Source organism: Salvelinus namaycush, chromosome 14, assembly GCF_016432855.1.
Source record: "Salvelinus namaycush isolate Seneca chromosome 14, SaNama_1.0, whole genome shotgun sequence".
Lineage (NCBI taxonomy): Eukaryota > Metazoa > Chordata > Actinopteri > Salmoniformes > Salmonidae > Salvelinus > Salvelinus namaycush.
In genome coordinates this window covers 33,095,271-33,117,568 of record NC_052320.1, presented here as the reverse complement: position 1 = coordinate 33,117,568, position 22,298 = coordinate 33,095,271, and the positions used below count along the sequence as shown (strand labels likewise).

Genomic DNA, 22,298 nt, shown 5'->3' with positions numbered 1-22,298 from the left:
TACCTGCACCCTCATACAGTATATAGACATTTTTGGGCACCATTGATAAAGATGACAAAAAAATGTATACTGAGCTATATCGAATGCTCCAAAAAATTGGAAAACTATATTCATTTGGAAAGCGATTTTGTTTAAGCAATACTTTTTTTCTCAAAAAGATGGGTCAAAAGTATTGGCACACCTAAAGATTCTTAGAAATAAAATCAAACAAAATGACATCCGCATTAACATTCTACTTTTTAAAATTCATCTCAGTTTAACATCTACGGGATCAGTGTCCCCCCGGGACGGTTGAGCTAACATAGGCTAATGTGATTAGCATGAGGTTGTTAGTAACAAAAAAATTCACAGGACATTTTAGACAAAAACGTGGTTGCCTCTGCCAGGAGGCTGAAACTTGGGCACAAGGGAATCTTACAGCAAGACAAGCACACATCAAAATCCACAAAGAATTTTTTTTTGCTATGGCCATCTCAGTATCCGGACTTGAACCCCATCAAAAACCTCTAGTTTGAATTGAAGAGGGCAGTCCATAAGCGCAGACCAAAGGATAAAGGATATGGAAAAATTCTATATGGAGTAATGGTCTATATCCATCCCAATGTGTTCACCAATCCCATTTTTTTGAAGGCTCAGTGCAGTTATCCTCGAAAGGGGAGGGTGCCAGAGTATTGAAAACAGGGGTGGCAATAATTTTGACACCTATCTTTGAGATTTTTTTTATTACTTGTTAAACATAATCTATTTTTCTGAGTAATTGTAAAAGCATAAAATAATTTTCAATTTTTCCATTTCCATACAATATAGCTCAGTATTTGTATTATTCATTTTATATTGTTTTTTGCTCATCTTTATCAAGAGCGCCAATAATTTTGGATGGGACTGTATATATTCGTTTTTTGATAAACAACATCAATAGCGGTTTACAGACTTGGATGAATCCAGACACAACAATACATTGCTAGACTCAACAAGATATATTCTTAGAAAGTTAAAGATTCTAATCCCCCCCAAAATAGCTTTTAACCTTCAATTTATGCCTCCTTTGACCCTAACAATGACCCTAACATAGTTGCGCTAAATATCTATCTACTATAATTGGCTAGGCAGAAAATATAGCATGGAAAAGGGACGTGGGAAAAGTGGGAGTGCATTAGGCTAATCCAAATCCTACACTCTAAATATACTTGAGACGTTCTGCCTGAGTGCCACGGTGGGTGAACTTTCAGCAGCATCTCGCTCTCTGGGTCTAAAGCAGGGGTAGGCAACCCTGGTCCTGGAGTCATGTTTTTCATTTAACCGACCTGGAAGACCAGGTGTGTTGAATTTAGGCAATCATTGAACTAATCAATTAGCTAAATTGGTCAGATGTGGTGCCTAGTTGGAACAAAATCCTGCACTACCTGCGGCACTCCAGGAACAGGGTTGACTATCCCTGCTTTAGACCCAGAGAGAGAGATGCTGCTGAAAGTTCACCCACCATGAACACTTGGGCATCTAGAATGTCTCAAAAGTAGATTTTATGGCCCTCAGTCGGCAGCAGTCGCCCCACCCCTTTTGACCCCATGCTGCAATTAAGCCCTGGCAAAGCTCTTAATCTGCGCTAATTGATTGCATAACATGTTCCTTCTCTCTCGCTTTCTCTGTGAGTCTGTGCAACCATCTCGCTGAGGTTTATTGCCAGTTCGTCGCCTGTCTTTTATGTTCCAGCAGCACTATCAGCGGAGACACAGCACGTCATCCTGTTAGCTTTGTGGAGACACAGGATGACAGGGAAGTACAATTCACAGATTCAGCCCTTTGAGCCCAGGCCCATACATTTGGTGGCCATTGTCTAGGAACTTAATCTGCGTCAGTCCTGCATCCCTATCCCCATTTTCGACCACAAAAGACAGACAGACATAGCCTAATGAGCAGCACACTGCTGACAGCTGAGTACTTGGCATGTTGACTATGGATCACACCTCACATTACACTAGGCTCACACACCTCACACTGCCGCCCCGGCAGGTAGCCTAGTGGTTAGAGCATTGGGCCAGTACCCAAAATGTCGCTAGATCAAATCCCTGAGCGACAAGGTAAATATCTGTAGTTCTGCCCCTAAACAAGGCAGTTAACCCACTGTTCGTAGGCTGTCATTGTAAATAAGAATTTGTTCTTAATTAAACTGACTTGCCTAGTTAAATAAAGGTCAAATAAAATTGGCTTCGCTTCATAGCTGCAGCGGAGTGCCTGACAACTGACAACTGTCCAGACAAACAGTTGACAGCTAACTAAGTTACCGTAACTAAACAGCCATTTCACAAAACAGTTGTATAACTTTAGTAATCCGTTTTGTGCAAATACAGTACAATATTAGGCTAAACAATGGAACACTTCCCACGGTATGTTGTGCTGTCAGAACTGTGATGTAGGTTGACGATTTCACCGTACACTTTTAGAATGGTCAGCCTAACTCAACTTTGTAAAAATTAAAAACAAAAAGTACAAATGTGAGAACAGTTGCACATGAATGGCTTGCCTTGGAGTCAATCATCAAAGAACTTTAGAGGTGATCTGTGGAATGGATTCTAGGGCTTTTGATGTTTTTTTCTGCACTGTAAATTGAGCAAATGTTTAGCATGTGGGTTTCCAAGGCCTTGAAACCATCCATCTGTAATAACGTGCTCTAGACAAATCCAATCCTTACCACATTCTGTGCAGCTAACTAAGTCGGATTACTACCAACAGGAAAGGGAAACTATAGGGGACTAAACCATGATGCTGAATGTAGCTTTTTACAATCCGCTAACTAGTGCTCAATAAAAATAAATGAAGGAACAGTGTCGTATGATAAAGGAGAAATGCTTCCCTTGTGAGGGGCTGCCTCCCTTGTGATTTCTGAGAGCTAAGGTAACAGCTGTCAAACAGGCCAATTACCCTTTGAAATCCATAAGATAACATTATGTTCTACATCGTATAATAAACCGTGATATAACAATGCTATCTCCCCACAGCAAAAGGCCTCGGCTAAACAATGCCAGAGACGACTAGAAAGCGGTCCCCTTCTTCATGCCTGTATTGTTTTCCCTCATTAGCTTATCGCTGGTTCGCTACTGTGTGTCACCATGGCTGCAGCGGTAAATGGCATGAGGGGTGGGGGAAGGGAAGAGGCAGGAGTGAATGGAGCAATGCTATCAGGCACAGCCACGTCTCTGGGGCCAATTAAAGATTCAGGAGCTACGCACATGTCTGGGTTGCACCTAGACAACACTGGAGTTCTTGGTAGGTAGGCCCCAAACTCCAACACCAAAGCCAGAACACTAGCCTATAGCCCTCAGACTCCACCTCTTCAGCCATTTAGGGGTCATTGTCACTCTCACTCTTAGAGATCGGGCCATACATTTAATTTTTATTTTTAAATCAGCTTATTTCTATAGATTTATGGCAGAGGTGAATGATCTGTGCCGCATGTTGAAGTGAACAGAACAGTCCCATTGGACAGCCTTGATGAGGCCTTAAGTGGCAGCTGGCTATCTGTTCCCTATCATATTTTATACCTTTACAAACACCAGGATGTCACCATTGCTTATCTATTGGTTAGGCTATAGGCTCAAACATTACACTGTTGTCTCTCTATGTTCTGCAAACATGCTCTTCATATACAGTGCATTCGGAAAGTATTCAGACCCCTTGACTTCTTCTACATTTTGTTACGTTACAGCCTTATTCTAAAATGCATTAAATCGTTTTTCCACCTCATCAATCTACACACAATACCCCATAATGACAAAGCAAAAAGAGGTTTTTAGCACTTTCTGCACATGTATTAACTATGAAAACTGCAATATCACGTTTACATAAGTATTCAGACCCTTAACTCAGTACTTTGTTGAAGCACCTTTGGCAGCAATTACAGCTTCGAGTCTTCTTGGGTATGACGCTATAAGCTTGGCACACCTGTATTTGGGGAGTTTCTCTCATTCTTGTCTGCAGATCCTCTCAAGCTCCGTCAGGTTGGATGGGGAGCGTTGCTGCACAGCTATTTTCAGGTCTCTCCAGAGATGTTCGATCGGGTTCACATCCCTGACTAAGGCCCTTCTCCCCCAATTTCTCTGTTTTTGATGGGTGGCCAGCTCTATGAAGAGTCTTGGTGATTCCAAACCTCTTCCACTTAAGAATGATGGAGGCCACTGTGTTCTTGGGGACCTTCAATGCTGCAGACATTTTTTGGTACTCTTCCCCAGATCTGTGCCTCGACACAATCCTGTCTCTGAGCTCTACAGACAATTCCTTCTATGGCTTGGATTTTGCTCTGACATGCACTGTCAACTGTGGGACCTTGTAAAGACAGGTGTGTGCATTTACAAATCATGCCCAATAAATTGAATTGACCATAGGTGGACTCCAATCAAGTTGTAGAAACGTCTGAAGGATTATCAATGGAAATAGGATGCACCGGAGTTCAATTTCGAGTCTCATAGCAAAGGGTCTGAATACTTAAGTAAATAAGGTATTTCTGTTTATATATTTTTTAAATAAATTTGCAACAATTTCTAAAAACCTGTTTCCACTTTGACAAAATTTTGTTTATGCCATCTCCCACCCTATTGCCTCAACCCCATCTCCCACCCTCTCCTCAACCCTAACCACAATTTAACTGATGTTGACAGACAGCAGTTCTTTGATTGAATATCACACCCTGCATGGGCACTCAGTGTTGCTAATGCCTTGGCATGTGTCCATGACAATCGTAAGGCCATATGGCTCCATGTTCTCTCTGTGGCACGGCTCCTGTAGTGCAACAGTGATTAGCACCTACATTCAATAACATTACACACACACACCTCTCTCACAACAAACACCACACACATGTCCACACACACACACACACACAAATTAGATTCTACACGACAAAACCAATGCACGATTATCATGACAAATCAAGCGATGAGCAGGGGACGTCCTATATGTGACAACATTATTATTAATCCAGGACAATCGATCATTTAGCCCCTGAGGACAATTCAGCAAAAAAGGCAGCAAATGTCATATTTGGCCATGGTTGAGTGCATTCTTTTAGGAAGTATTTCATCATGTGATTTGAACTGAAGGTGACTAGTTTACTCAACAGTTGCCAAAAAAGCAAGTGTCAGATTCCCTGGCAACATATGTGATCTCTTGAAAATCCCTTGTTAGCCCGTAGTGTTGACAAAAGACAAATCACTGAATCAAAACATGCATCAGAGCCTGAGTCTCTGTAATGTTTTTAATACCACTTTACAGTAGCTTTCATTAATAAGTCATTAAAAATGCTTATAAATGGGTTAGGGTTATTGGCTTATTTGCCTTAATTAATCTTAAGCGTTAACCATGTTATTATTACGGAAAACTACGAGTTAAGGCAGATGATTATCTGCATGTAATGCCCCAAAAATGCTCAACATAACTGTGAAAACGTAGTATTCTGTGGCAGTCCTGTTGACTTAGGAAATATCTAAGGCCCACAGTAGGCTACCAATTAAGAGAAAAAGATGGCTGCCATGTCTTAGTGTTCACTTAAAGTATATTCTCACTCCAAGAGATTCTCTAAAGTTTGAGAAAATACACTCGGCTCAACCTTTTACAGTAATCTTGCAAAATTGTCACATCTCCTGCGCCAACTCAGGAGGTCGCTGGCAAGCCTTTTTTGGGAGGGAGTAACCTCCCTCCGAGCCGTCGAATGTAAACAGAATTGTCTCGTGTAGCCAAATGCTCCTACAGTAAAAATCTTAATAGCGGAGCAATGTTTTTTTAACGGCTGAAATGTCTAGACATTTTACTTATATTTTTTGTCTTTTATTTGTCTTTTACCTTCAAATGCAGTAATATCCTGTTTGTGTGGCCTTAACAAAACAGCTGGCAAAAGTGCATCCAGGGATTTTTCTGCCATAGAAACCCTTGGGTAAGCTCTTTTTCGGGACACCTAAGTCTAAACTGTAAAAACAATTTAACATTTCAATATTATATACTCTTTTATTTATTTATTAATATTACTTTTTGGGATCGAAAAATGTTTTCAGTGTAAACTTAAACGACTAGAAAAGATAATGGACCTATATATTTTTTATTATATAATCTTTGAGAACTAACAATCACCAAAATAAAAGCTAAACAGTCAGGGGTATTGTAAATTCCAAAAACAATGAATTTAACAGTATTGATTTTTGTTTGAGCAAAATAACAGCATTGGGCATTGCAAAATGCATAGAAGTGATTGGAAGTCCCATAGTGCAGCGCACAATTGGCCCAGTATTGTAAACACATCGTTCGTGGCCGGTGTTTACTTGTTTGCAGACTTTTTTTGTACAGCTTTGACAGTGCTACCGTATCTTTTTTGACACGCAAAGAACCAAATGTATGTCGTGAAGCTAATAGCAGTGACGCCATTACTGTGTAACTCCGGGAGGGCAACGTCTGAAAAACAGTGCGCTTGGTAGTGTGTACTGGTGCTCGACCAGTCGGCGAAAGCCAACATCACCCACGACAGAGAACGGTTGATTGTCAAGGGCAATGAATTCCATTATCTTGGCTTTAATGGATTTCGCCTTTGAGTTGCCTCGCTGAAATTTTGTTACTCTTTCAAATGACTGCACGATCCACACAGCAGACATTGTGGGCTAGTTTAGGAATGCTGTGTTGCACGTATAGCGCGAAATTTTACATGGCGTCCTTACATCATGTCCATACGCTATATAGGTATGTGCGTCAGCTTTGACATCGGTTTTGCACATCGGGGCATTAAACTAGACGTCGGACGATAGCGATGTTGGCATTTTTAGCTAATATCGTCCGATTCCGATATGTTCACCGATATATCGTGCATCCCTAGTGGTAACCTAGTCATAATGTTGTTAGCTAGCTAGCTGTGTCTGACTCGTTTTGTCATTTGAGTTTGTGTCATGAGAATTATGTTCTCGATGTTCATAAACCCAATTCAATTAACTACTCAGCCTGAAACCCAGAATTTGTAGGAAACTGGTTGAAATGAATCAGACGGATGCCCAGCTACGATAGTCAGAAAATGTATTTACGAGAGCGCTCCTGCGCATATACAAAGACGTTCCTTTTATAATATTCTCTTAACCTACGCCCATACATCCACACTAGCATTAGGATTTTCTCCTGAAGTCTCACCATAGTTTATTACCACTCAACTGACAGTTCCAGTCCCCCCCCAGATACGGGAAACCTGGAGGGGCTCTCCCTGTCCTATCTTATCTCCCCAGAGTTACAGCCGGGTCGGTTCAAACATAGTTTAATGATCCAGTTTAATGATCCACTTTGTTTTCTTTAGGCACACACATACATTCCTCTCTTCCCAGGTACATGCTACATAACCTCTTTCTTATGAACTAACATTATTTATGATTACAGAAAAACAGGGTAGAATTCAGTTAGTTATAGTTCTACGTTAAATGTATACATCATTATTCATAAAATTCATAACAGTTTGCAAATGGGAAAATAAACAATCTTACAATGCCTGCACATGCTTGTGAATTGGTGTATCTGTATATCATGTTGTATTATTGAAGTATTTAATGGTTTAGATGCTGTTCTTATAGGATTCTTCCAAACTGTCTACTGTGAGATTTACAGTACTAGAGGTGTGCAGGGGGAATGTAGCCAGGGGACACACTATTTTCATGCCATTTCACGAAGTGGGCAGTGCTATGCGTCAAGATGGCAGTGGGATTGTAAGTGCAAGGACTGTCTGATGAATTGCAGGACCCGCCACCTGGGACCTCACTCATAACTTCTTCACTAACATCATTATGGTGGGTTTATACTTTATAGTTTACAATTGCAATTTCATACTAGTACATCATTTTGTTTTATTTGAACTAACGATAGCTAGCTACCAAGTGGCTGGGCCAGTTTGCCCAAAAATGAACGATATGTAATGTCAAGTTTTGCTTGCTAGCCAACCAACAACATCAACGCCACTCTCAAGCCAATCTAAAAACTTAACTGAATGAAATATGAAACTGATCATGACTAAATTGTATCTAATTTCACTGCGATTGGTTAGTAAACATGCAATAATACCTGAATACTGTCAATCAGAGATTAATGATTTGCATTTGATGAACAAAATCAGATTAACTGAGTCTAGCCTACCCTTTCCCCATCCCTTTTCTGTGACTGATGTGCCAAAAAATGTATGCTAACCAATACTTCAGGTCAGTATGATCAATAATTATGCCTAAATATATTGATATGCATGATATGTGTGTGAGTTGAATTCGGTGGCTTTCTATTCGGTAGCTGCATGAAATAGCAAACATAACGTGAATTCAGCGATGACATTACTTCATCTTTGTTACTCCCTGAAGAACCAGTAACAGGTAATGTGTTGAAAATAGATTCCACAATCCGAACTTGAGCAAGTGCTCGGCTCGTTCGACGCTGTGTGCACCTGTATACGTGCTGAAAATTACGGCCATCATATAGCACGGCCCAAAATGACTTGAAAATATTGTGTACTACGTAGCTTGCAGTTATCAGTGTCTTTAGTAGTGTTGCCGAAGCGACGGTAAGTGTAGCTAATGTCAACGCAATTTTTTTTATCTGGTGGTTTACGAGACTGCCGCTGGTAACAAGTCTAGTGAATCTGAACGGGCCCTTACTGTCTAGGTAGTGTTAGTTGTTAGTGTTAACCTCTCTGGGATATGTGGGACGGTAGCGTCCCACCTGGCCAACATCCAGTGAAAATGCAGAGCGCAAAATTCAAATAAATTACTATAAAAATTTAACTTTCATGAAATCACACATTCAATATACCAAATTAAAGCTACAATAGTTGTGAATCCAGCCAACGTGTCAGATTTCAAAAATGCTTTACGGCGAAAGCAAACTATTATCTGAGGATAGCACCCCAGCTAACAATCACAGACCATCATATTTCAACCCTCCCGCCGCGACACAAAACACAGAAATAAAGATATAATTCATGCCTTACCTTTGACGAGCTTCTTCTGTTGGCACTCCAATATGTCCCATAAACATCACAAATTGTCCTTTTGTTCGATTAATTCCGTCGATATATATCCAAAATGTCCATTTATTTGGCGCGTTTGATCCAGAAAAACACTGGTTCCAACTTGCACAACGTGACTACAAAATATCTCAAAAGTTACCTGTAAGCTTTGTCCAAACATTTCAAACTACTTTTGTAATACAACTTCAGGCATTTTTTTACGTAAATAATCAATAAAATTGAAGACGGGATGATCTGTTTTCAATACCGGAGGAAAACAATGTGTAGCATGCCTTCTGGTCACGCGCCTCTAACAAACAGTACACTTCACTGGAGCCTCATTCTGAACATGGCTACTTCTTCATTTCTCAAAGGAAAAACCTCAACCAATTTCTAAAGACTGTTGACATCCAGTGGAAGCGATAGGAACTGCAGGAAGGTCCCTTAGAAATCTGGATTCCCAATGAAAACTCATTGAAAAGAGAGTGACCTCAAAAAAAAAGACATCTGAATGGTTTGTCCTTGGGGTTTTGCCTGCCAAATAAGTTCTGTTATAGTCACAGACATGATTCAAACAGTTTTAGAAACTTCAGAGTGTTTTCTATCCAATACTAATAATATGCATATATTAGCATCTGGGACTGAGTAGGAGGCAGTTTACTCTGGGCACGCTTTGCATCCAAACATGAAAATGCTGCCCCCTATCCTAGAGAAGTTTTAAGTTGAGCCTTAGGGAAAAGTTCATAGTAGAGGTGAGAGTTAGGAGCAGGGAAAGTGTTAACACAAGAACAAATATTGGGTTGTGAAGTAATGCTCGGCACAATGGTTAGGGTGATTGAAGTTGGGACTCCTATTTGGGTTAACTTTAAATGTTAGTAATGATCAAATCACAGTAAAAAAAAATAATAATAACACTCAAACATCTCAAAATCCTGTCAGGGTTAGCTACATAAACCCTGTGTGTGGATTAGTGGTGTGAACGTTTAAACGTTAAAACATTTAAATGAAGTTGGGATCCTTTACGTTAAGAAAAATCCCTAACCGAAAAACAATGGTTTTTTTTTTTGTGTTCAGTCTTCGGTCTGTTGCGTGTAGAAAACCATAGCCTATTCATGGCACCGATGTCATCAGGCCAGTCTTGCATCTAGCCTACTCTTCGTTTTTGCCTCATATGAAATTACAAATGGCTACCCCTAGCCTGTATTGATTACGCTTTTCAGACATAATGGAATGTGGCCCTTTGAAAGCATCCTCCACTACTGCATGTTTGTTTGTCTGTCTGTTAGGGTAGGCTACACTATGGTTTTTTAAATGCCGACACGAAAACTTCTCTGGTGATATGAACTGACATTTTTATTGTCTGTAAAGGAATGCCACTTCTGAAGCCGGACTCAAATCCATCACTTTTCAACCAGAACTGTCAATCAAATAATCTCGAGCTGCTGCGCGCAGCCTGCTTGACTGCTGCCTGTGTGCAGACCACTCTCTCCTAAGTACTTTAAAGTTTGTTAAATACCGTGACTTACCAAGCCATTTAGTAGAAATAAAACACATCTAGCTACCATACCATATTGTTAGGGAAAGAATACAGAACATTTTACGCCGGAGCAGAATTCTACTGTCTGGAAGTCTACTGTCTGGAATTCTACTGCCTGGAATTCTACTGTCTGGAATTCTACTGCCTGGAATTCTACTGCCTGGAATTCTACTGCCTGGAATTCTAAGGTCTGGAATTCTAAGGTCTGGAATTCTAAGGTCTGGAATTCTAAGGTCTGGAATTTTACTGTAATTCTACTGCATGGAATTCTACTGGAATTCTACTGTCTGGAATTCTACTGCCTGGAATTCTGAGGTCTGGAATTCTAAGGTCTGGAATTCTAAGGTCTGGAATTCTACTGGAATTCTACTGCCTGGAATTCTACTGTCTGGAATTCTACTGGAATTCCACTGTCTGGAATTCTACTGCCTGGAATTCTACTGTCTGGAATTCTACTGTCTGGAATTCTACTGCCTGGAATTCTAAGGTCTGGAATTCTACTGTCTGGAATTCTAAGGTCTGGAATTCTAAGGTCTGGAATTCTACTGCCTGGAATTCTACTGTAATTCTACTGCCTGGAATTCTACTGGAATTCTACTGTCTGGAATTCTACTGCCTGGAATTCTAAGGTCTGGAATTCTACTGTCTGGAATTCTAAGGTCTGGAATTCTAAGGTCTGGAATTCTACTGCCTGGAATTCTACTGTAATTCTACTGCCTGGAATTATACTGTAATTCTACTGCCTGGAATTCTACTGTCTGGAATTGTATGATTTTTTTCTTATTGTTTTAATGGCAAAACGATTTTTAAAAATTGGTAGTTTAAACGTTAAGCAAAACTGTCAACTTGTCACAGCCCTAGTGTGGATAGTATATGGATAATGGCTAGTGAGTGGGTTAGCTTAGCGTTAGCATTGGCGCTCTTACTTTGGGCTGTGTCCCAACAGGAGACGGAGGGAGGGTAGGTCTCCCTTGGCAGCAGCATAGTGGACAGGCAGGGCCCCAGTGTCTGTGGACGCCCCAGTGTCCGCTTCCCCGCTCTTCAGCAGCCAATCTGTGATCTCGTGATGGCTGAACCGGGAGGCGAGGTGGAGAACGGTGGCTCCAGAACTATCCCGGTCCTACGGAAGAGGAAAGACACAGGAAATATCAAAGTCAGGTTTCAAGACTTAATGCTGATTCATTTAAATGGTAACATCCTGCGTGGTCTTGAATCACAAAGATGACATTGATCATCAGTATGCTCTGCATTCAAGATATATTTAAGGAGATGACACAAGTGATTGAAAAATGAATATGAAACTATCGTTGAAGACATATACACTGAGTGTACCTGCTCTTTCCATGACCAACTGACCAGGTGAATCCAGGTTAAAACTATGATCCCTTATTGTCACTTGTTAACTCCACTTCAAATCAGTGTAGATGAAAGGGAGGAGACTGGTTAAAGAAGGATGAAGGATTTTTAAGCCTTGAGACAATTGAGACGTGGATTATGTATGTGTGCCATTCAGAGGGCACACATACATAAGTGCCTTTGCACGGTATGGTCGTAGGTGCCAGGCGCACCGGTTTGAGTGTGTCAAGAACTGCAACGTTGCTGGGTTTTTCACACTCAACAGTTTTCCGTGTGTATCAAGAATGGTCCGACACAAAAAGGACATCCATCCAACTTGACACAACTGTGGGAAGCATTGGAGTCAACATGGGCCAGCATCCCTGTGGAACGCTTTTGACACCTTGTAGAGTCCATGCCCTGACGAATTGAGGCTGTTCTGAGGGCAAAAGGGGGTGCAACTCAATATTAGGAAGGTGTCCCTATTGTTTTGTACACTCAGTGTAGGGTAACCCTGATGAATACTTTAATAGACGTTAATCTATTATCTGATTCGGGTATCAAGTGTTTGCACCAGAAACCACTTTCACAAAACAAGCGATGTGTGTCAAGGATGCTCTGAAGCGATGTCAGTGACCCATTGACATTGTGTGGAAACCAACAAGGAGCACCCACTGTGTCAAACCTCATCTAGATTACATTACTAATGGGAAGAGAGACCATATACAAATGTCAGCCAATCAGTGACACTCTTTGTGGTGGTTGTATGGTCAGACAGCCACTCAAGCCTAGCAGTGAATGGTGAACATACACTGAGTGTACAAAACATTAGGAACACCTTTCTTATATTGAGTTGCACCCCCTTTTACCTTCAGAACAGAAAAAAAGAATCCTTCTTTAACCTGTCTCCTCCCCTGCATCTACACTGATTGAAGTGGATTTAATGAAAAAAAAATGTTTTACCTTTATTTAACTAGGCAAGTCAGTTAAGAACAAACTAATATTTACGATGACGGCCTACCACGGCCAAACCTAGCCCGGACGACGCTGGGCCAATTGTGCGCCACCCTATGGGACTCCCAATCACGGACGGTTGTGATACAGCTTGGAATCGAACCAGGGTCTGTTGTGACACCTCTAGCACTGAGATGAGGTGCCTTAGACCGCTGCATCACTCGGGAGCTCATTTAACAAGTGACATCAATAAGGGATCATAGCTTTCACCTGGTCAGTCTATGTCATGGAAAGAGCAGATGTTCCTAATGCTTTGTACACTCAGTGTATGTGGCGGTAATGAAGGGAGCACTTATTAGTCTAGTCCTTTTACTAGCACTAATTTATTGAACAGAAAAATCCCGAAAGGACAAAGTAGTACTAGTAGTAGTAGTAGACATTCCATTGGTTTGGGGGGAGTAACCGCTCATTTAACCCCCTAATATGTTGTTGGACGGTCTGTCATGAGGGTTTAGCTGAGCTTATTCAAGAGGTGATTTGCATAGCATTAGTAAGACTGATGGCATAAAGGTCATTTCAATGTAAAAGGACCCATGAGCACCAACATGTGAAGTTTATAGGAGCGTGTCAAATTGGGTGTCAAATGAAAGCTAAGAGTATTTAGATTTTTTATTAAGGCATATATATATATATACATTTTATTTTTTTAACATTTAACATCCTACAAATAAGGAATAAGCAAAGGCTTTCTGGTCAAACAGATGGAAAAGGAATCTTAGAAAATATCTACCAGAAAAAGTCAATCAAAACACAGTAATGTTGAAGTAGAGACCCCTGCCAACTAATATAAACCTTGTGACTTAATTCCATCAGCAAAAACCCACATAACTTTTAAGATATTTTCACATTTCTCTCTCATGAGAATGAGGGAGGATAATGAAAGTTCACAGAAGTAACAAATAAAGGTAGACCAATCAATTAGTTATTAGTGTTTTTACTGATATCAATTTTGTTTATTAATGATTAAGTGATTAAAAATCGATATTCCGTTAACATTGACATCAGTAAAAACACTAATTGATTGGTCTATCTTTACTTGTTACTTCTGTGAACTTTCATTATCCTCCCTCATTCTCATGAGGGAGAAATGTGAAAATATCTTAAAGTTATGTGGGTTTTTGCTAACGGAATTAAGTCACAAGGCAATGTTTCTTAAACTTACAGAAGGCAGTAACATTTCTCAAACTAAATAGAAGTGTTGATATTAGTTAAATCCAATTTCCCGAAAAAATCTGTAATGGAATTTCTGTAATTGAATTTGATACAATGGGAAATTATAAGGAAAGTAGAGTTCAGTATAGTACACTAATGTACTATACTAAACTGTACTCTACTGAGCTGTACTTTCATGTCCAAACTTGTGAAACATCGATATCTATGATTGGTTCAGATTTGGTCTGGTCTGGACCAACCAAGTTTGTTCTGGCCGGGACCAACCAAATTTGGTCTTGTTTGGAGTCAGAGCTCATTAAAATAATAGCCAGTGTGAAGAATAATACCCAAATATGCAAAGGAGGATATTGCCTATTTGTACCTTTGTGTACCTATTTAGGATACATCACCATGAAGAGAACAGTATGCATAATTATGGATATTAATTTCTGTGTAGTACAGATCAGGAACCCATGATGAAATTCCGTTACTGGCTATAAATCCACTTCACTTAGTATAGTTCAATAACCAAAACAGATTTTTTCAAAGTCAATGTGTCACGTCATAGCTGACACCCCATTCTTTCTGCAGACATTGTTGAATCTTAATTCGGAGCAAATGCCAGTGCCCAGTATGTGTTGTAATAAAAAGGTGTCACATGTTTAAAATCACTGCATGCCAACTATGAACCCCTCCCACCTCTCTCTCTCTCTCTCCCCCTCCCTCAGCCTCTCCCAGCCTCTCTCTCCCAGTCTCTCTCAGCCCCTCTCTTTCCCTCTCTCTCAGCCCCTGTCTCTCTCAGTCCCTGTCTCTCTCAGCCCCTGTCTCTCTCAGCCCCTGTCTCTCTCAGCCCCTGTCTCTCTCAGCCCCTGTCTCTCTCAGCCCCTGTCTCTCTCAGTCCCTGTCTCTCTCAGTCCCTGTCTCTCTCAGTCCCTGTCTCTCTCAGTCCCTCTGACACTGTTCAAACCAAAGCACAAAAAAAACTCAGCACCAGCTTTCTTTCCCTGACCAGCAGGCACTCCCCTTCCTTTGAAGACTTTCCTTCCAACTCCTGACTCTCACTCCATCCCCCCAATAGTGTTTTGCATCTGCACAGTTCTTCCAGTGCGTGTTTCTGTAAAATGTTCAGTGAAAATTGTTAAAAGTAGTATTTGTGCATTGAGTTGTGTGGTGTGTTAAACTTTGAAATCAATGGTTTTTGTTTGGCATACATGTAAAGTGAAAAATTGCCGTCTCCGCATTACCATGGAATTTCCCTATAACAAGTCAGTCATCCCTCCTTTCCATGTACCCTCTCTCTAAAGCCTTGGACATGTATTGGAGAACAGCCAGAGGAAAGAGGAAGAGATGCTCCATCTTTCCTTTCAGACCTTTTGAGACGTTTATGCAAATTCACTACTGGGTAAATCCATTTGAATTCAATCACTTTTTGACAGGACTCCTTTTGATTCGAGTGAAACCTTCCATACATATTTGCCCATTTCAGAAGTACTTAGAAAGTGACTTTTTGGAGCTGAATGCCAAAACATAAAAAGGAGCTCAAAGTTGACCCACTTTATATACCCCACCATTCCATGAGACATCCATGTCTTCATCACTGGAAACGAGAAAACGGTTGAGATTGATATCATTTAAAAGCTTACAAACAGGGTGGTCAAACTATTTTATCATTTCTGGTGATTTTTCTTTTTGTTTTACCTTCAATGTCAAGTATCTAAAAATGTGTAAACGTCAGTTTTTTTTCCCATATTAGCATATGTTGTAGCTTAGACCCTATTATACATCATCTAATGTTTTTGTGTTGTGACGCTATCGGGTAGAGACAGCTCTTGAATAAAGGGTGGGTGTCACGTTTTGGCTGATAAATGTACTAAAATGGGAATACAATTGAAATGGTTGGAGGTCCACACATCAGAGAATGTTGACTAGAATGGGGATATCCATTGTTTTGAAGTATACTGTCAATCCTCCATAGGAAACCTATTGAAATCATAGAACGATAGATCAACTCAGCAGAAAAAGAAACGTCCTCTCACTGTCAACTGTGTTTATTTTCAGCAAACTTAACATGTGTAAATATTTGTATGAACATAAGATTCCACAACTGAGACATAAACTGAACAAGTTCAACAGACATGTGACTAACAGAAATTGAATAATGTGTCCCTGAACGAAGGGGGGGTCAAAATCAAAAGTAACAGTCAGTATCTGGTGTGGCCACCAGCTGCATTAAGTACTGCAGTGCATCTCCTCCTCATGGACTGCACCAGATTTGCCAGTTCTTGCTGTGAGATGTTACCCCACTCTTCCACCAAGGCACCTGCAAGTTCCCGGACATTTCTGGGGGGAAGGGCCCTAACCCTCACCCTCCGATCTAACAGATCCCAGACGTGCTCAATGGGATCGAGATCCGGGCTCTGGGCTGGCCATGGCAGGACACTGACATTCCTGTCTTGCAGGAAATCACACACAGAACGAGCAGTATGGCTGGTGGCATTGTCATGCTGGAGGGTCATGTCGGGATGAGCCTGCAGGAAGGGTATCACATGAGGGAGGAGGATGTCTTCCTGTAATGCACAGCATTGAGATTGCCTGCAATGACAACAAGCTCAGTACGATGATGCTGTCAAACACCGCTCCAGACCATGACAGACCCTCCACCTCCAAATCGATCCCGCTCCAGAGTACAGGCCTCAATGTAACACTCATTCCTTTGACGATAAACGCGAATCCGACCATCACCCCTGGTGAGACAACACCCCGACTCGTCAGTGAAGAGCACTTTGCCAGTCCTGTCTGGTCCAGCGACGGTGGGTTTGTGCCCATAGGTGACGTTGTTGCATGTCTGGTGAGGACCTGCCTTACAACAGGCCTACAAGCCCTCAGTCCAGCCTCTCTCAGCCTATTGCGGACAGTCTGAGCACTGATGGAGGGATTGTGCGTTCCTGGTGTAACTCGGGCAGTTGTTGTTGCCATCCTGTACCTGTCCCGCAGGTGTGATGTTCAGATGTACCGATCCTGTGCAGGTGTTGTTACACATGGTCTGCCACTGCGAGGACGATCAGCTGTCCGTCCTGTCTCCTTGTAGTGCTGTCTTAGGCATCTCACAGTACGGACATGGTCCTGGCCACATCTGCAGTCCTCATGCCTCCCTTGCAGCATGCCTAAGACACGTTCACGCAGATGAGCAGGGACCCTGGGAATCTTTCTTTTGGTGTTTTTCAGAGTCAGTAGAAAGGCCTCTTTAGTGTCCTAAGTTTTCATAACTGTGACCTTAATTGCCTACCGTCTGTAAGCTGTTAGTGTCTTAATGACCGTTCCACAGGTGCATGTTCATTAATTATTTATGGTTCATTGAACAAGCATGGGAAACAGTGTTTAAACCCTTTACAATGAAGATCTGTGAAGTTATTTGGATTTTTACGAATTATCTTTGAAAGACAGGGTCCTGAAAAAAGGGACGTTTCTTTTTTTGCTGAGTTTATTAGAATAGACTTGACGATTTAAGTTGACATTCGACGTGAGCGTATCAGCGGTCATCTTTGTGGTAGTATTTAGAAGTTTCAATTTCAATTGAATTTACATTTCAATCGTGTACCAACAAATTGCAGGGTTCTGAAGGGATAGGTCCATTCTATGAATTCGATTTCTATGATTGAAATGACACCCACCCTATAGTCAAGAGAATGTTGTGTCTCAAGCCATGGAATGCACGACACAAAAACCTCAGATGATGTTTAATAGGGTCTAAGCTACAACATATGCTTATGAAAAAAAAATCTGAGTTTGCACGTTAAAGGTTTCAAAAGGACAATTTTTATTTTAAAAAAAATCCAAGTAATAAAATAGTTTGACAACACTGTTTGTAAGCTTTTAAATTGTATCAAACTCAACCATTTATATTTTCCAATGATGAAGAAATGGATGTCTCCTGGTATGGTGGGGTATGCAAAACGGGTCAATTTAGAGCACCTTTATCTACCGATCGATTCCTCATTGTTACGACTGCATTTTTGCTGAATTGGTCAGTGAACAAAGCAGTGTGAATGCCAGTGTCTTTCAGTCCTAGCCCAGACTAAGTGATTGGAACATGGCGAATAGAGTTATCGAAAGATAAGTCATTAACCAAATTAATTTGCGGACAATGTCATCAGGGCGTACCGCTTTCCAAACTTCTAATCCCATTTGAATGTGCTCTATATAGGGTTTCATCCCTTGTACAGATTTAACACTCTTCAAGTACCCAAATGAAATAACACAGCTACCAGATGCTTCTAGACAGAGCCAAAACAAACTACTATTTCAGTGGTTACATTTCAAAACAAGAAGCAGTGGAGGCTGCGGAGGGGAGGACGGCTCATAATAATGGCTGGAACGGAGCAGATGGAATGGCATCAAATAAATGAAAACCATGTGTTTGATGGATTTGATACAATTCCACTAATAACAATCCAGCCATTACCACGAGCCCATCCTCCCCAATTAAGGTGCCACCAACCTCCTGTGATTAGGTACATTATATAGTTTACTTTCAGACATGTGTTTAGGTGATATTGGACTAATGGTGTACTCAATACCATTCAGTAATTCAGAAGTCAAATGTCATGTCCTCAAATATGTCAATGAATCCTTAAGTTTGATCCATAGTGTGGGTGTGTGACATTATAGTATGTGTTGTAAATTAATATTCAGGGAAAGTGACGTATGATTAGTATCGAATTATCAATATTGGTGCGCACCACTACTCTATGGCTAATAGATATGAAGATTAGAGCTGAATACATCCTTGTGACTCTTTGACCGAGAAGGATTTTGTCAAATCTTGTAACCAATGTCTCTACTGACTCAAGTGTGAAATGACCAGTATGTATTATTGGGTTCAAATGCTGTTTTATCTTGACAAGTCAGACTTCTTATTATTAACATAGAGGGTGGAAACGCTGTTTTATGTTGACAAGTCAGACTTCTTATTATTAACATAGAGGGTGGAAAGTGAATGTCTTTTTCACCCTATAACAATCAGTTTTACACAATAATATTACATTCATATTTCCCAGAATGCTGAAGTGAGGCCAAACATTTATGTAACCTGTGCCATTGGGTAGACAGAGTTAAGTTTGTGTATGGAAATCAATGCGCTTTTACCAAAATGACTTTTTCCCCACGTTTTGTCAAATGGTCCAGTCCCTACACAGTCAGCATGAGGACCTGGGCTCTAGGTGAATTTTTTCTCAAGCTGTTGTAAAAATCATATCAAATTAGTCCAGCATAGGTGACATTGTTGTATAGAACTTAGTCTGCTGTGGTGAGTAATGATACACTTCCCTTAGAATGGGTATTGATGATAATTACAGAGTAATAACTAATACAAGTCTCAGGTATTCTCAATGGCAACAGGTGTGCCTTTAGCCCTTATATACAGTAGCTCAATTATCCTAACCACGTGTTGGTCATTGAGACAAAAGCCTGTACAAGCCTAAAGAAAAGTGGTGCAGTCACTGATGTACAGTATATAAACCCTGGATTGCTGATGCTATGTATTGACCATTGAGAGGCTTTGAAGCCACTTGTCAGTCATATTGGCACTCCCCTGTAGGAGCAGTCCTCCATAGGAATGAATGGAATTCTACAGTATTTACATTAAATGATTCAAGGACAAAATTGCATGTATATAATTATTTTATTAGTAATCTCTAAAAATGATACTTTAATGAAAATGTTTTATATTTTTGGTATGTTTTATTTGTATGTTTAGCTTGCATAATATAATGTAAAATTATGCATTAAGTTGTCTGTAATAGAATAAATGTGGCAAAAATGAATGTAGATATTAATAAAATGCTAAATATGTTTTACAATGGTGGGGGAGTGCCAAGATGATGCACGATGGCTTCAACACAGCGCCCCCTATCAGCCATCTAGTGTAGGCCTATACATAAATCATTGGGGGGTACTAGAGACAAGGGTTATCCTCTTAGGCAGATGGCTTCAACACAGCGCCCCCTATCAGTCATCTAGTGTAGGACTATACAGAAATCATTGGGGTACTAGAGACAAAGGTTATCCTCTTAGGCCTACAATAAAGGTCAAAGAACTGTCTGAGTGACTAATTGTGTTATGCTGAAGTGGTGTGAAGAAGTGATGAATGTAATTTCCAGGCTGGAAATGTGAGGAAATGCTCAATTTGACAGTCAAGCAAATACTGACCTAAGAGAGGAGATGGGTAGGCTCGGGCCTAGTCCAAGATGACTACTCTTGGGAAACAATAGACCTAATTTGTGTTTTTCAGGTCTAGGCTACAGGACTAATGGATTGGAAATGCAAGTAACTGCAGGCCTCGACCTTGCTGCTCCTATAGACCTCTGAGCTCTGACTGGTCTTAAAATGATAACAAGAGGTCTGTGTGATTAATGATGTTGACTGTATTATGGAACTATTAGCCTTTTTTAAAGCTATGTAGGCCTACTGTAGGCTATGTAGCAAGAAAATAACGCCACTCACCGCGGTACGACATCCACCTTGAGTTAATAACCACTGTAAGCAGGCCAGGTTACCAGTGGCAGCAGCGTCGTGTGCGGGGCTGGCGCCATTATTCGCCAAACTGTTGCCGGGTAAACCCGCTTCTTCCACGAGGAAACGTAGGCAAGTCAGTTTTCCAGCACGAGCGGCATGGTGGACAGGTGAGGCTCCGAGAAGGTCCTTTACGTCGCTGTTCAGTACTTTCTCCGCTAATTGCACTTTCAGAGTTTGTACATCCCCCTGCCTTGCGGCAAGCAGTGTCCTCTCCACCACCATAACTGCGGCTAGACAACTCCTCCGTATTTATAAACGCAGCATCTAGATGAGGTTTAACCTCTATTTAACTCTTGAACAATTTTCTTCGTAGATAACAATAAAATGTCAGTCCTGTGATCATTACAGTAAGATAACAAATGTATGTCCACTATTTAGAAGCATATCTCGTTGAATTGACAGAGATCTGCATACATCCTCCAAGTGAGGGGAAAAAAGCCTATTTCTTTGGACAGGTGTCTTTCAATGAGCATGTATTTGGTCATTTTACTTATCAAAAACAAATGTTGTTTTACATAATATCAACAGAATTGTCAAATTACGAGTCATTTTAGTAATTGAGTTAATAAAGTTAACATAATTCATGCATACTGGTAGCCTATAATTGCGCACGACGATAAAGTTCACCTGATGGCTGACTATCTTGTTCTCCTCTGCCTCAACACGCATAGCTCAAACACCTGTTGCAGAGATATTCTTTGGTCTTCATATCGACTTCTTTCTTCATAGTTTCTCTGTTATGATAACGTTATCGAAGTTGTAGGTCATTAAGAATATAATTCCGGGCGGCTGTCTTGGATCCCGTATCCACAATTGCCGCAAATCGCGACATGGGACTCACCACTTGATAAATAATCCATCCGGGGGAGGATCACTCCAGTAGTATGTTGGTCGCTTGAAATCGTCTCAGTAGTTAAAGGGACAGTAGCCTACGTCAGTGGTGGCCAACCCTCCCGTAGAGCTATACTGATGGTCGTGCAGGCTTTTGCTACTAATGAGATATTCATCAGCACCTTGATGAGTAGAATCAGGTGTGTTAGAGAAGGTTTGGAGCAAAAACTTGCAGCTGCTCTCCAGGGGGAGAGCTGACCATACCAACATTTCAAATACTTGAGGTAGCCGAATATAGTTTATCTAGAGTTTCAACTAAAATGCAACTATTTTCTTTTATATTCAAATTCAGGTCTCAGAAAACCAAATTGTATTTGAAAGTATTTTGAGCACCTCTCAGAAAACCAAAGAGTATTTGAAGCTATTTGAATTTAGCTATTTGAAAACCAAAAAAATATTTATTTGATGGCTGCCAAATATTTGATGAAGAACCAACAACTACAAAAGTTAGTTGAATTAGTCTAAATATATGATCATAAGGACATGGTTTGGAGGGCTCTTAGAAATAAATATTAATATGTCCTATAGCCTAATTAAATACAAGAGGGAAATGGAATCACCTCAACATTAGAGTAGACCACTTCTACAGCTTCAACATGACAAAAATATATATTCATGAGTGAGACAAGGTAATATAGGAGCACTTGACATGAAGTTCTTATATATGTTTAGTAACTTTGCGATTATTACAATAGCAACATTGTTGTTACATAGTACTTTGGAAATTGCTTTATAATTGCATAATGATTTAGTTATTACGGGTGCATTTGGTAAATTCGCTCTGGCTATCTACTC

The 22,298-nt window shown here is 40.6% G+C and overlaps 1 protein-coding gene across 1 annotated transcript in view; it reads right to left on the bottom strand.

Annotated features, from left to right (window-relative positions):
* The window catches only part of espn (espin), a 102,949-nt gene extending 82,025 nt beyond the window's left edge, over nucleotides 1-20,924 (bottom strand). Inside the window, exons 1-2 of the mRNA XM_039007454.1 lie at nucleotides 20,541-20,924; nucleotides 11,465-11,658 (exon numbers count right to left, since the gene is read on the bottom strand). Of these exons, the coding sequence (XP_038863382.1) occupies nucleotides 11,465-11,658; nucleotides 20,541-20,834 (488 nt within the window). The 5' untranslated portion in view covers nucleotides 20,835-20,924. The remainder of the gene's footprint in view (nucleotides 1-11,464; nucleotides 11,659-20,540) is intronic.
* Between the last annotated feature and the right edge of the window lie 1,374 nt (nucleotides 20,925-22,298).